We start from the raw sequence: 15,001 nt of genomic DNA on the forward strand, positions 1-15,001 counted from the left end.
TTATAAATAGAACAATAGCTGGGCGGGCTGTGCGCCAAAGGTACCTAATCGGACTCGAACTGGTGCCCCGAGGAGTGGTAGGCGGTCACAGAAACCACTCAACTACGGACGCGCAGGGGCTGGGATGTAAAGAGAGAAGGCCCGTTTTAACTCTCACTCTGCCCGGGAATAGAACCCAAAATCTCTATTCAACCGAGAAATTTTGGTTGCGAGTCCCGTGCCTAGTGCCCCCCCCCCCCCCCAAAAAAAAATCTAGATCCGCCACTGCCTTTCATCACCCCCAAACTATCCTTATATCGAAATGGGCAGAACATGTTACCAGAGTGACAGACAGTGGAAGCAGGCAAAGGCTAACTATATGAACCGCAAAGGAAAGCAAGATTATTAGATGGAAAATGAATGTAATGACAATTTTAGCTCCAGGCAGCACGTTGGCCCTTTCATCACCCCAGACCACCCCAATATCGAGATGGGCAGAACAGGTTACCAGAGTGACAGACAGTGGAAGCAGGCAAAGGCTAACTATATGAACCCCAAAGGAAAGCAAGATTATTAGATGGAAAATGAACTGGTAGTGACGATCTTAGCTCCAGGCAGCACGTTGGGCCTTTCATCACCCTAAAACCACCCCAATATCGAGAAGGGCGGAACATGTTACCAGAGTGACAGACAGTGGAAGCAGGCAAAGGCTGACTATATGAACCCCCAAAGGAAAGCAAGATTATTAGATGGAAAATGAACTGGTAGTGACGATCTTAGCTCCAGGCAGCACGTTGGGCCTTTCATCACCCCAGACCACCCCGATATCGAAATGGCCAAACATGTGGAGTGATGGACATTGAACGAAATCAAGGGCTAACCATATGTACCCCAAAAAGAAAGCGAGACTATAAGATGGTGAGCTGAACTGATACCTTCCCCAAACCACCGCGACATCGAAATGGGCAGAGTCTGTGGCTAGAGTGACAGACAGCGGACGCAGCAGAAGGTTAAGGGACATTTTTAAACATTTAGGCGCCCAAGTACACATTTGACACAGTAGGAGTTTTGGGCATTTCCAGGGGGTAGTTAATGACCCTGGTGGTAGTTTGACCCTCCTACACCATGAACCTAAAAAAAAAGCACTCATGAGAACCCGATTGATCTCATTTTTGGCCTTTGGAAAGAGTTGATGTGAGAGGCGGAAGCGTCTGAGAATAGCTACCAACCTGACTTTAATTAGGTCGGTATTATGAGACATCAGTATTTCTAAAGGTCAAAGAGGGGATCGATTGAGTTTTCTTTAGAGTACAGAAGGTCACACTACAGAAGAATCCTCATAATGCCTGGAAATCCTACGAAAGCCTTCTCAAATATGTGTACTTGGGCGATGGAATGTTTAGTAATACGATTTTACTAAACATTTCGTCGTCCAAGAAAACATATTTGACAAGGCTTTCATAGGAGTTTGGGACATTTCCAGGAGTAGTTTTATGGCCCTGGTGGTAGTTTGACTCTTCCTCTGTGCCGTGAACCTTAAGAAACACTCATTAGAACCCGATTGACCCCCTCTTTGACCTTTAGAAATAGGTAATATGAGAAGCCAAGGTGTCTTATAATATCGACCCTTAAGAAAACCGAAAAGAGAGATTATTATAGGTGGAGAAATGAGATCAAAGTTTGCAGAGAGAAGGCAGAGAAGGGCACAGGATCGCACTTCATGGAAAAGGTTGTGGGACGCTGTTCTGCCGTTTGTTCGTAAGTGGATGATTAAAATTGAGGGTGATGAGAACCGATCTTAGGCACTGGCACGCTTCACCAATCCGCGAGTGTTGCCTCCGTAGAGTTGAAACACGTGAAAGTAAAGTGAACGAAGCACAAGAATTAGAGAGAAAAAATGTTGCAAATACTGAACAAAGCAAAGCATCCCGCGTACGAGAACAGAAGGGTTATAAAAAGTGATACAATGATATAAGAAAAAATCCTTGTTAAAGAAATTTGAGTTGAAGAAGTTGACCTCTCCTTCAGCCACCCATCTATAGCACAGGAGTTAGAGAGAGAAAAATGTTGCAAATACTGAACAAAGCATATCATTCCGCGTACGAGAACAGAAGGGTTTTAAAAAGTGATACAATGATATAAGAAAAAATCCTTGTGAAAGAAATTTGAGTCGAAGAAGTTGACCTCTCCCTCAGCCACCCATCTATATGACAGGAATTAAAGAGAGAAAAATGTTGCAAATACTGAACAAAGCAAATCATTCCGCGTAGGAGAACAGAAGGGTTTTAAAAAGTGATACAATGATATAAGAAAAAATCCTTGTTAAAGAAATTTGAGTTGAAGAAGTTGACCTCTCCTTCAGCCACCCATCTATATGACAGAGTTAAAGAGAATGTGTTGCAAATACTGAACAAAGCATATCATTCCGCGTACGAGAACAGAAGGGTTTTAAAAAGTGATACAATGATATAAGAAAAAATCCTTGTTAAAGAAATTTGAGTTGAAGAAGTTGACCTCTCCTTCAGCCACTCATCTATATGACAGGAGTTAGAGAGAGATAAATGTTGCAAATACTGAACAAAGCAAATCATCCCGCGTACGAGAACAGAAGGGTTATAAAAAGTGATACAATGATATAAGAAAAAATCCTTGTGAAAGAAATTTGAGTTGAAGAAGTTGACCTCTCCTTCAGCCACCCATCTATATGACAGAGTTAAAGAGAATGTGTTGCAAATATTGAACAAAGCAAATCATTCCGCGTAGGAGAACAGAAGGGTTTTAAAAAGTGATACAATGATATAAGAAAAAATCCTTGTGAAAGAAATTTGAGTTGAAGAAGTTGACCTCTCCTTCAGCCACCCATCTATACTTTCTTATGCAGGACCAGTGAAGAGCGGATTTATTTTCACTCTTATTTTTGCCCTTGAGCCGCATCCTTTACCATAAAAATATACCGTAGCAGTGTGAGGCAAATAATAGCTTGTGGTGAAGGGACACAAGAATTAGCTAAAAAAATAAATAATTCTGGGTCGTATTATAAGATATTTCGCCGGCCAAGAACACCTATTTGACAAGGCTTTCGCAGGAGTTGTGGGCATTTCCAGGAGTAGTTTTATGACCCTGGTGGTAGGTTGACCCTTTTTCTGTACCCTGAGCCTAAAAAAACACTCATTAGAACCTGATTGATATCCCCCTTTGACCTTTAGAAATAGCTGATGTGATCTCGTAATACCAGCCCCAGTAAATATCTTGCAGTTACATTCAACGAGTTAAAAAAATAAATAAATAAAATGAGATCACAGTAACTGAACAACTCAAATAATTCCCAGAAGTGAAATAGAACAAGACTTGCAAAAATGGTGTCACTATAATTGAATTTTCGTTCTGACTGTGACTCCGCCCTCGTCTTCGTCAGGGCCTCGAAGACAGCCTAGTCCTACACCAGCGCCGTACAAGCGTGGCCTAGGGTGCTGTTGTCGGAAGCTTCCGCCTCCCACATAAACTATTTCCAAAAGCCAAAGAGAATGAAGGGAAAAGACACTCACGGGAGCCTGTCTAATCATCTCCGTGGCCTTTTCGTGGGGCAGTGGTTAGCACACTACTCACAACCGAGAGCCCGGGTTCGATTCCCGGGCGGAGTGGAAAAAATTGGGCGGCTTTTCCGATACCCTACGCCCCTGTCCACCCAGCAGTGAATGGGTACCAGGTATTAATCGGGGGTTGTGTCCCGTCTCCTGGGGTCTGTTAATTCCTATAATTCCTTCCCTTTCTGTCTCTCTCCGGCATATGACCACAGACGTTGCACCGACTAAACGAAACTTTCCAACTTTCTCCGTGGCCTTCAAAAATAGTTGTAAATAGAGCCCGATTGATTTGAGAATGCGAGTACTATGGTGAAGGCTGATCAGTACGCATAGATGAAAGGAAGAAATGCTGGATATGAGAGAGAGATAGGAAGTTGGCGCCAGGGTTTAAGAGACAAAGGTTAAAGATATTCTAATGCCGATTCTAATGATTAAGAGAAAACAATAGAGGGACGAGCAGGTTGGAGAAGCTGAGAAGTGTGCCTTGAGATCCAATTCTATACTCAATCCTTTCCGTTGCTCAGTCGAATGGTAAACAAGCTCTCGAACCTGTCGGCCAAAGAGGTATCTGAAAATGAGTCAAATAAATAAAGAAAAAAGGTAAAGAAGGAAGCGAGAAAGGGAGAAAGAAAATAAATGTCTTGTATTTTTAGTTTATTTAGTTTTCTCTCTAACTGCCCCCACCCCCCTCTCTCTCTCTCTCTCTCTCTCTCTCTCTCTCTCTCTCTCTCTCTCTCTTCATCTATCTATCTGCCTATCTATTTATCTGCCTGCCTAGCTACTTTTTATAATTTGTTTGATAACTTTTTTTCCTTGCGTGTGTGTGTGTGTGTGTGTGTGTGTGTGTGTGTACTATGATACCTACCGTAATAGTGACATCATTAGTACAGGATGCGGATGCCGTAAGTATATATAACTTTGTTAGTTTGTGCGTCGAATCACCTCTCACGAAACACTAATGTACTCGCTTTTAATGTCCCTGTGTGTGTGTGTGTGTGTGTGTCTCGCCTTCTCATATTGCATCATTATCGTGGAGAGAGAGAGAGAGAGAGAGAGAGAGAGAGAGAGAGAGAGAGAGAGAGGAGAACTTTTTACCCCGTCACTTTATTTCTTTTTTTTCTTCCTTTCTTTCAGAGTCTGGGAACGATCGAAGCCCCAAAACGAACCTTTCTCGAACGGGGCTTAAACTCAATTGCATCTTCGGGGCAGCTGAGATAAGTGGCGGATGATAACAGCTGACAAATAAACGTTGATAGCGCTCCTTTTTTTTTCTTATTTTTTTGTGGGTGTGATTAGTACTTCTCTTTCCGGAGTGGGCGGGGCTTGACATCTAAGAGAAAGTAGTGCCTTGCGGGGCTCTCACTGTTATATGTGGGGAACAGAAGGTATATTAGTGATGGAAGAAGTGTATTAGAGGTTGAAATGTAGGTTTAAGTAAAGAGGGATGTGTAGAGGAGGTAGAGATGAGGGAAAGATGAGCATTGTGAGTTGTGTTGTGGACTTCAATGCTGCCCGGCGGAGGGTTACACGAGGGGGCGGGGCATGGCGCCAGGGGCCACTCCAGAGTTACCAGATTCTCGGACTCAGAACATCGTATTTATCAGTTTTAAGCCCACAAAACAGTCGTAGCCACACCATTTACGATCTCCAAATAAAGTTAGTGTGAAAACCGTTCAGTACCGATGATTTCCTTATGAATTAATGGGTGAGAAACCACAAAATACGATGTGAAAAGTACGGTTGTCTCGTAACGTTGGCGCAGGGGCCGTCAGTGTGAGTGTGGCCTCGGTCGTGCGTGGATGTAGTGTGTGGGGAGGCATGACTGGGACAGACTAACTTTACAGTATCAGTGTTGTGGTGCGTCTCGGCCACCAGTGTTCCCAGATGAGTGTTGACTAACCCGTGTTCCTCAAGATGCACCCACGCGCAGGAATACTCGTGCTGTGGGTATCCTGCGCCCTGGCCCCCCTCGCCCACGGTGAGTACTGCAGCAACAGTTGGCATGGCAGGGGTCGCCCGCCCCCGGGGACACGGCGGGTTTTCGCAGCCACCAGGGGCCGAGTCAAGGCGGTGCCCGTGTGTGGCGGGGCTGTCAGGGCATGGCGGGGACGTGGTGCTGGTGTTTGTGTTGGTGTGTAGCCGTGTGTGTGTCTGACTGTGTGTGTGTGTGTGTGTGTGTGTGTGTGATTGTGTGTGTGTGTGTGTGTGTGTGTGTGTCAGCCTGTCAGCGTGGTGGGTGTCGGGGCAGCGGGCATGGCGGGGCGGCGGGCAGGTGGTTGCGGGGCTCTGTTCGTCCATCTTGCCTTCCTGTGTTATGTGTACGTATGCCTTGTGTGTGTGTGTGTGTGTGTGTTAGTGAGTGAGATACAGGCGCACACCATGGCGTGGAGAGCAGCGCGGCGCGGCGCGGTGCAGCAGCAGACAGCATTCCTTCAGCATCGCCTGGGGCAAGTCTCCAGCCTTTGTTGGGACTCGCGCGCCCATGCTCGCCCCGCCGCCGCCCCCGCGCCGCCGCCGGTCTCGGGGTCGTGCCCGGGCCAGCAGGGCGGTGTGTGCCGGACACGGAGGTGTTTTGTGTTTAAAATACAGGCAAAATAAGGCCAAGAAGAGCGTGTTTGAATTTTCCCGGGAGGCGATGCTGGGCCTGCCAGATGGTGTCGGTGCTGCCAACCTTACCGATGCGGAGTTTCCCAGGGAAAGGGATCTTACTTGCCTAGGGGGCTTGCGACCTGATAATATTGTTATGGGTTATAGTGAGTATAAGTTATAGATGGAGCATGTTAATATTCCTAAACTTTGTGTGAGTGCTGTGTAATGGGAGAGCGGAAATGGTGCGCTCTGTTGGCAGCCCTGCGGCCGCCCGCCGCACAGCTGCTCGCGGAAGTTGTGGAGGCTGCGTGCCTGCCTGTGTTCCGCGGCGGCCTGCCCCGCGCCCTGCAGGATTGCCCTGCCCGCCCTGACGGAGGCTCAAGCCTCGCCGCTGCCGGGGCTGGCTGCCGGGCAGGACTTGGGGCAGCACGCGAGGCGCCCATGACAAGGCAGTGGCAGGCCTTATCGGCACGCGGCTCGCGCGGTGCTGTTTGAATTTAAAGCGTGCACACGTGCTGGCCGTGCTGCCTCCCGCAGCAGCTGCGCGGCGACAAGACCTGGCGACACGGGCAGGCCAGAGGTTGATGCCTAGGGACATGTCCGCCGTCAGGCTGGTCCTCGGGGCTACAGGCAGCCCCGGGGCCTGTCCTCCCCATCCACACACCTTCCCAAGGAGGGAGTTGTCGCGGTGGTCGTGTGTCCCCTCGCCCATAACACCCTCGCCAGTCGCCCATGGATAACGAACTTTTCACCGGAAGTGAGACTGTCCCAGGTGGTTCTGATTTCCATCTGGCCGCAGGCTGTCCCTAGGACACCCTGTGGGCGCCCAGTCACTGGCAGGGGTGGCCATTCTCTCCACTGTGATTGACGTCACTTCCTGCACCACGGGGACCACCGTGGCAAGGTGCTGAATGCGCTTCACAAAACACCAGATCCCTCAAATAACACTGAAAAACTTGCTTCCCTTTACATCGGCAGGGCCAGCACTGAGAGGCCAGCAGTACCCGGAGTACATCACATGGAAGGGTCCGTTAGTGTTGTTTGCCCAGATATAATTAATACAAAATAATATTGATAAACATAACGGTGCCTGTCAAAGGCTTTACGTCAGTCATCATTCAATCCGCTTTATGTTCAGTAACATCATTGCATTCTCAAGCCTTTTTGTGCATACGATACGATCACACACACACACACACACACACACACACACACACACACACACACACCATAAACAATAACAACTACCCAGTAACCACCTCCACGGACACACCACACTAGACACCGCGGACAGAAAACAAGTCGGGATGGGAACAAGACAACTCCCTCAGAGGTGTTTCTTGAGCTGTAAACTGTCTAGATGTAGGTCGAGTCGGGCCGGGACGTGTCTGGGAACACAGGTGAGGGTGTGGGTGAGCCGTGCCATCACTCATGTTAGCGGGGACACGATCGATACCCCGAAAGATAAGTTGACATCCAGCCATGCGAGTGAAATTGCGTTGTGGGGCTGGAAGGACAGAGAAAGGTGGAAGAGGAGGGCAGGCAGAGGGGGTGGTATAGCTGGCAGGTTTATAGTGATGGTGTTGGGGCCTGTTTCTCCACTCTCACCACTCCGTACCCGTCCCCGCCCCGTCCCTACACCGCTAAGGGGAAGAGGGGAGGAGATGTGTTGTAAATAAGGGCTGACACTGTATACGTTTGCTGACTCGTATTCAAATTTTTGGAGATCTTGTTTTCGTAAGATTTTCAACAATACAGTTTTTATATTTATGAGAGAGAGAGAGAGAGAGAGAGAGAGAGAGAGAGAGAGAGAGAGATTAGGATTTTGTTTTGGAGATTCTGTGTGTGTGTGTGTGTGTGTGTGTGTGTGTGTGTGAGAGAGAGAGAGAGAGAGAGAGAGAGAGAGAGAGAGAGAGAGAGAGAGAGAGAGAGAGAGAGAGAGAGACGGGGCAGTCACCGCGGGTCAACTAGGCAATACCTATGCATTCACGGTGCTGGTGGTGAAGGTGGTGGTCAAGAAGGGTAGTGGTGGTGTGTACATATGTTCCCTCTTGCTTTTCTCGTTGCATAAACTCATCCGTATACCAGTCTTAAACAGTGACATCTAACTCTTTATCTTTTCCCTTATTCATGAAAGTGTGGTTAGTGTGAGTGGCTGCAACAGGGCACCCCACCACTATGAAAAACGTCTCCTACACAAATGCTTTCTTCGTTACATAAGATTATCCGTATACCAGTCTTATACAGTGAGACCTAACTCAGTACCTTTGAAAGTGTGGTTAGTGTGAGTGGCTGCAATAGGACACGCTACCACCATTAAAAACGTCTCATACACAAATGCTTTCTTCGTTACATAAGATCATTCGTCTACCAAAGTCTTATACAGCGAAACCTAACTCTATCCTTCCCCTTATTCATGAAAGTGTGGTTAGTGTGAGTGGCTGCAACAGGGCACCCCACCACTATGAAAAACGCCTCCTACACAAATGCTTTCATCGTTACATAAGATCATTCGTCTACCAAAGTCTTATACAGCGAAACCTAACTTTATCTTTCCCCTTATTCATGAAAGTGTCTTTAGTGTGAGTGGCTGCACCAGAACACACCACCACTATGAAAAACGTCTCCTACACAAATCCTTTCTTCGTTACATAAAATCATTCGTCTACCAAAGTCTTATACAGCGAAACCTAACTCTATCCTTCCCCTTATTCATGAAAGTGTGGTTAGTGTGAGTGGGTGCACCAGAACACACCACCACTATGAAAAACGTCTCCTACACAAATGCTTTCTTCGTTACATAAGATCATTCGTCTACCAAAGTCGTATACAGCGAGACCTAACTCAGTACCCTTGAAAGTGTGGTTAGTGTGAGTGGGTGCACCAGAACACACCACCACTATGAAAAACGTCTCATACACAAATGCTTTCATCGTTACATAAGATCATTCGTCTACCAAAGTCTTATACAGCGAAACCTAACTCTATCCTTCCCCTTATTCATGAAAGTGTGGTTAGTGTGAGTGGGTGCACCAGGACACACCACCACTATGAAAAACGTCTCATACACAAATGCTTTCATCGTTACATAAGATCATTCGTCTACCAAAGTCGTATACAGCGAGACCTAACTCAGTACCTTTCCCCTTATTCGTGAAAGTGTCGTCAATGGGGTGGTAGTGGCCTTTTCCTTCATCTGTGCATATCCTCCCCACCTTCTGTTCTTTGCTTTCCTTTCCTTCATCCCTCTCTTTACCTTCTATTTTTTTGCTACTTCCATCCCTCTCCTTCCTTCCTTCCTCCATTCATTGCGTTATTCCCCTATTCCCTTCCTTCCATCCTTCACCAACTCCATAAAAAACCTTTCCTACATAATTCCTCCCTTTGTTACATAAGAACACCATACGCTCCTAATTCGTACACAGCGGAACTTTACACTAGTCATCTCCCTCCTATCCATAAATGTATCTATAATCCTTTTCCTTAAGTCTGTCGTATATTCACTCACTGCCTACCTGCTGCTATCCCTTCCTGCTTCCCCCCCTCCTTACCTTTGCTGATCTGCTGAGTTTTACAGTGTAGAGATTGAGCCTGCTTAGTTTAACGTGTTTTGCATTGCGCTGACCCGACTTTATCTTTCCTTCAATTACATTTTGCATTAATTTACCTGCATTGTGTGATTTGGCTCTTATATGTCGTGTGTGTGTGTGTGTGTGTGTGTGTGTGTGTGTGTGTGTGTGTGTGTAAGAGGGAGGGGGAGGAGGGAAGATAAAGTTTCTGAATTTTAAAGACGCTGCGATTCCACATCTGTCTGGTTGCAAAATTCTCTCTCTCTCTCTCTCTCTCTCTCGGTAAGTATGACTGATTGACGATATCATGAGTTTTGTTAGTTGTCAGTCTTTTAGTTTCTTGCTGGAGTTGTACATTTTTCTTCATTATTTTCTCAAGAACAGACAGTGATAGATTAATGTATAGTCATCAATACAAGGGACTAGGCTTCTTATATACCCTAAAGAGGCACACAGTGGGCCATATTCTTAAACATTTCAGCGTCCAAGCACACACACACACACACACACACACACATTTGGCAAGACTTTCGTTGGAGAAGCTGTGGGCATTTCCATGGGGGTAGTTTTATGACCCTAGTGGTAGTTTGACAAAGCCTCTATACCATGAACATGAAAAACCACTCATGAGAACGTGACTAACCTCCCTTAAGACCTTTGCAAATAGTTGATTTGAGTGGGAGGCGGAAATGTAGAAAACCACCGCATTTATTTTTTACGTGTTGAGCGAGCAAGAGACATTCTTATACCTTGTCTAATACCTTCAAGGGCCCCATCTTCTCTTCCTCACTCCTCCCAGAACTATTCCTCCTCTTCCACTTCCTTCCTTTCCTCATCCCCACCATCCTTACCACTATCTTCCTCTCTGTTCATATTTCATCTTCCTTTTTGTATCTCCTCGCTCTCTCTTTCCCTCTCTATCCCTCCCTTTTTTCCTTTCCTCCGTCTGTCCTCAAATCGTTCTCAGCGGGCGAGTCTAATACCTCGTCTAATACCTTCAAGGGCCCCATCTTCCTCTCTGTTCATATTTCATCTCCCTTTATGTACCTATCTCCTCGCTCTCTCTTTCCCTCTCCTCCGTCTGTCCTCAGCTCGTTCTCAGCAGGCGAAGTGACGGATATGATGACAGAGTGCTCCTACCTCTTGCGCCCACTGTCCCACTACGAGATGTGAACCGCCCATCCGTCACCCCTAATGAGACTGGCTAACGTGTAAGGCGCAGGTTCCTCGTGTTGAAACCGTGCAAGTCTGTGTGTGTGTGTTGTGTTGTGTAAGGGTAATATTGAGGTCAGGTGATGCTTGTGTACTTGCTAATGAGGAACTACAGGTGACGAGTGCGAGGCAAATGCGTCTGACACCTGAGGAACGAATCAACAGGTGTCAGCCAGAGAGAGAGAGAGAGAGAGAGAGAGAGAGAGAGAGAGAGAGAGAGAGAGAGAGAGAGAGAGATGACTGACTAATGTATATGTTGTGAGTACAGAGTTTTTGTACATGTATTCTTTAGTCGTTGCTGTAAGTAATTCAATCTTATATCACGATCCTTCCCTTTCCTTCCCGCTATCCACTCTTCCTCCATCCTCCTTCCCCTCCTTCATCCATCTCCTTACATTTATTCTCTCTTTCCATTCTTCTCTTTCCTTCCTCTATTTACTGCCATATCCACCTATTCCTATCCTTCCATCCTTTTCTTCCTCCTTCCCTCTCCTCCCTGTCTTCTATCCTTTGCGTTTCCTTCCTTCATCCATCTTCTTATCTTCTATTCCTCTCCTCCCTTCCTCCATTCCCTCCCTTCCTTCCTTTTCTTCTTCCTCTTCTATTCTTTTCCTTTCCTTCATTTCTCTTTCACCCTTCTTCATCCCTCCTTCTCTCCTCCCTCCCCATAGGTTCACCAACTGACAAACACACGCTAACTAATCAACGGCTATATAATTGAGGTTTAACTCTGACAAACATTAGTGTGTGTGTGTGTGTGTGTGTGTGTGTGTGTGTGTGTGTGTGTGTGATAAGTTAGCATGTGGTCATTGTGATAAGTTCTAGCATGCGATAAGACAGAAGGAGTCGGTGATATATTGTAAATGATCGCTAGGAGGAGAAGAAAGAGAAGGTGAAAGAAGAGGAGGAGGAGGAGGAGGAGGAGGAGGAAGAGGAGGTAGTGTTTAGGAGCCACCAAGGATAACCTGCATAGAGAGGCAATTGTGTGTGTGTGTGTGTGTGTGTGTGCTGCATCGCGAACAGGGTTGTGGTTTGTCTTGCACTTTCGTTAGTACGGTAAGTATTTAGAGAAATGGAGGGAGGAGGAGGAGGAGGAGGAAGGATGGAGATATGAAAGGAAGGGAGGAAACGAAGGAGGGAAGGAAGTATATGAGAGAAGGGGAAGGCAAGGGAAATGGAGGAAGTGGGGAGGGGGAAAGGGAAGGTAAGAAGAATGGTGATATTGGGAGAAGGAAGGGAGGAAAACAGGAAGGAGAGGAAGGCAAAGGAAAGGAAGGAGGGAGGGAGGGAGGAAAGAATATAGCGTGTTGTGACTGAGGGAGACAGGAAGGAAGGGAAGGAGGGAGGGAGGGAAAGAAGGAAAAGGAAGTCGTTTATATAGTTACAACGTTAGCAACCGTTTCAAATCTCCTAAATGGCCTGCCTGGTTCTATACACGTGCTGTCCTGTTACCCTCAACCAAGGCCTCTAGTATAACCCGCGTCCTCTAACTATTTATTTTTCATATATATATAGTCAATATGTATACTTGGGTCCTCTCTATTACCTCCACCTCCACAGCTCTTCTAAGCACAGGTATAGAGGTAGAGGTTAGTGGTGGTGGTTGTCCCTATCGGGTATATCTGTTTCTTCCCTCGTTTCATACTGGTAGTTGTATAGTTGTTGGGTAGGTCTCTGTTTCTTGCCCCACGTCAGGTCAGCCTCTGTTTCTTCCTTCGTTTTACAGTGGTGGTTGTCTTCCTAAGTTTTCTTGTTTGCGGCAGTGACCCAAGACATGACACTCGACCCAGTCATGTCAGTCCTGGTTCATTCTGTCTTGTCCGTCATGTCGAGAGAGGCGAGCAGCTCTTTTAGCCTGCCAGATAAGTTTAGCTCAGTTAAGGATCGGGGAGAGAGCCTTTGCAACATTCTCTCTTTTTGTGGTTTGTTCTTTCTTGTGTGTGTGTGTGTGTGTGTGTGTGTGTGTGTGTGTCTTTTCTCCCCCGTTTCTCATCTTTACCAAAACCCGTGCTTGGTGTTTTCCCTCCTCCCGCACTTCACCTCCCTCGTCCATGCCTCTCACCGTGACCAAGACAGGCCAACCAATCTCCTTGCTCGTGTCATTGCCTCTCCCCAGCCCTGCCGTGCCCACAGATGCGAGAAGCTCCTCTCTGCGCGTGACACAATGCCGGACAGTTAGTCGCGTCTTCGGCCGTGTAGCGTAGCGGGCCCGTGGGTTCTGAGGCGTGTGTTTTCAGCGAAGGAGAGAATTCAGGTGCGGAAAGACATTTAGGGTCGTATTTTAAGACATTTTCGTCTCAAGAACAGCTATTTGACAGGGCTTTCGTAGGAGTTCTGGGCATATCCAGGAGTAGTTTTATCACTCTGGTTGTAGTTTGACCCTTCCTCTGTACCGTGAACCTGAAGAAACACTCATTCGAACACGATTGACCCCCTCTTTGACCTTTAGAAATAGATGATGTGAGAAACGAACGTGTTTTATAATACCAACCTAAAAAGCCCGCTGCTCCCCAAAGCCGAAAAGTTTAAGGTTGATGACAAGCCTTAAGATTAGTGCTACGACTCAGGGTAGTGACCTCTCCAGTGGGTGGGTCAACTATGCCTATATTTTGTTCATCATCAACTATGCCTATATTTTTTGCATCATCAACTATGCCTATATTTTTGGCATCATCATTATCATTAGCAGCAGCAACATCAGTGGTGGTGGTGGTGGTGGTGATGACCGGTGTGCTGGGCAGTAATCACCACCACCGTAACCTGTCGCCGCGAGTCACAACACCACTTGATGATGATGGTGATGGAGGGCTGTGGGTGGGTGGGTGGGTTAGGTGGGTGGTAGGCGGAGGGTGCCCGCTGTGGTACCTTTGCTGTGGTTTGAACTCTGAAGGTCGTGCTTGTGTGTGTGTGTGTGAGAGAGAGAGAGAGAGAGAGAGAGAGAGAGAGGGGGGGGGGTTGTGAGACAAGGTGCAGGGCGGGTGGGGCGGGGCGGGCCACACTCTCACGGGGTTGAGTGTCTGGGATGTGTTGTTCGGTCAGATCTCAACCGCGGCCACCACAGTCCACCTTCTGTTTCACCGCAACTCTGAGGGTCCCGGGGGAGTGGGAGGGCAGGGGGGTGCCAGCATCACCGAGGGGCATTGATCCCCCCAGGGGCCTTGGCTCTGGCCTTGACTACCCCTGGCTACTCTACCCTGACTGCCCTGGTGGCCTGGTGTGGGGCGTCTCCGCGGAGGGCACGGAGGCCGGGTTGCGTGGCCCCAAACCACAGTGGCCGCGGCGTTACTCTAGAGGCGTGAGAAGGTGGGCATGAGCCTCCGCCAGCCCCGGGCAATTAGTCCTTAATAAGGATACCGCCCTCCGCCGAGGCCTCGCGCTGCTCCTGCCACTGCCAAGGATCCCCCTCCCAGGCTTGTAGCGTGTCGTCATCGCGGCGCCGCTACCCCAGCTGTTGGGCCTCGGCGGAGGGGGGGAGGGGGGGGGGAGGCAGCATTGTAGTGACCCGCCGTGATTTGGGCGGCGATGGTCGTTACGGGCGGGGCGGGGCGAGGGTCGCCCGTGTTCCCCGGGTTGGTGCCGTGATTGTTGTGAGGGGGGCGGCGAGCGGTGGGCATCGGGGGTGCCGGGCTACAGAAGCAGCAGCCCGCCCGACACCGGGGCAGCGGGGTGATGGGGGTAGAAGCCGTCCTGTCCGTCTCAGGTGGCCGGGGCCATTGTGGCAGCCACTCGTATGATCTCCCGAGGAAGTGAGCAATTTGGCCGCGGGGGCAGGGAAGGGGGGGGGGGTGAGGGCTCATTGTGGGAACCGGACAGAAGGATGATGCAGGTGGCCGCCGCCTCCCCCCTTCACCGCCGGCGGTGGTGTGCTGTGCCGCTTCCTTGCCGCGGCGTCCCGGCTCCTGCAGCCCCTGTGTGTTTAGCTGCCGTCGCCGGGGCTGTCAGGGCGGCGGCGTGCGGGCAGGTGGCGGCGCTGTCCGCTATCTGTTCGGCTCGGCGATAAGGCGTATCAGGGCACGAGATTGTGCTGCCAGATAGTGGCCACACACACAAAGGACTCGCCGGAACTTA

At 48.5% G+C, this 15,001-nt stretch overlaps 1 protein-coding gene across 1 annotated transcript in view; it reads left to right on the forward strand.

Moving 5' to 3' along the window:
* Positions 1–5,312: 5,312 nt before the first annotated feature.
* The window catches only part of LOC126990811 (neurogenic locus Notch protein-like), a 154,823-nt gene continuing 145,134 nt past the window's right edge, over positions 5,313–15,001 (forward strand). Inside the window, exon 1 of the mRNA XM_050849452.1 lies at positions 5,313–5,541. Coding sequence (XP_050705409.1) covers positions 5,478–5,541 — 64 coding nt within the window. The 5' untranslated portion in view covers positions 5,313–5,477. The remainder of the gene's footprint in view (positions 5,542–15,001) is intronic.

The sequence above is a fragment of the Eriocheir sinensis genome, chromosome 6, assembly GCF_024679095.1.
Source record: "Eriocheir sinensis breed Jianghai 21 chromosome 6, ASM2467909v1, whole genome shotgun sequence".
NCBI lineage: Eukaryota > Metazoa > Arthropoda > Malacostraca > Decapoda > Varunidae > Eriocheir > Eriocheir sinensis.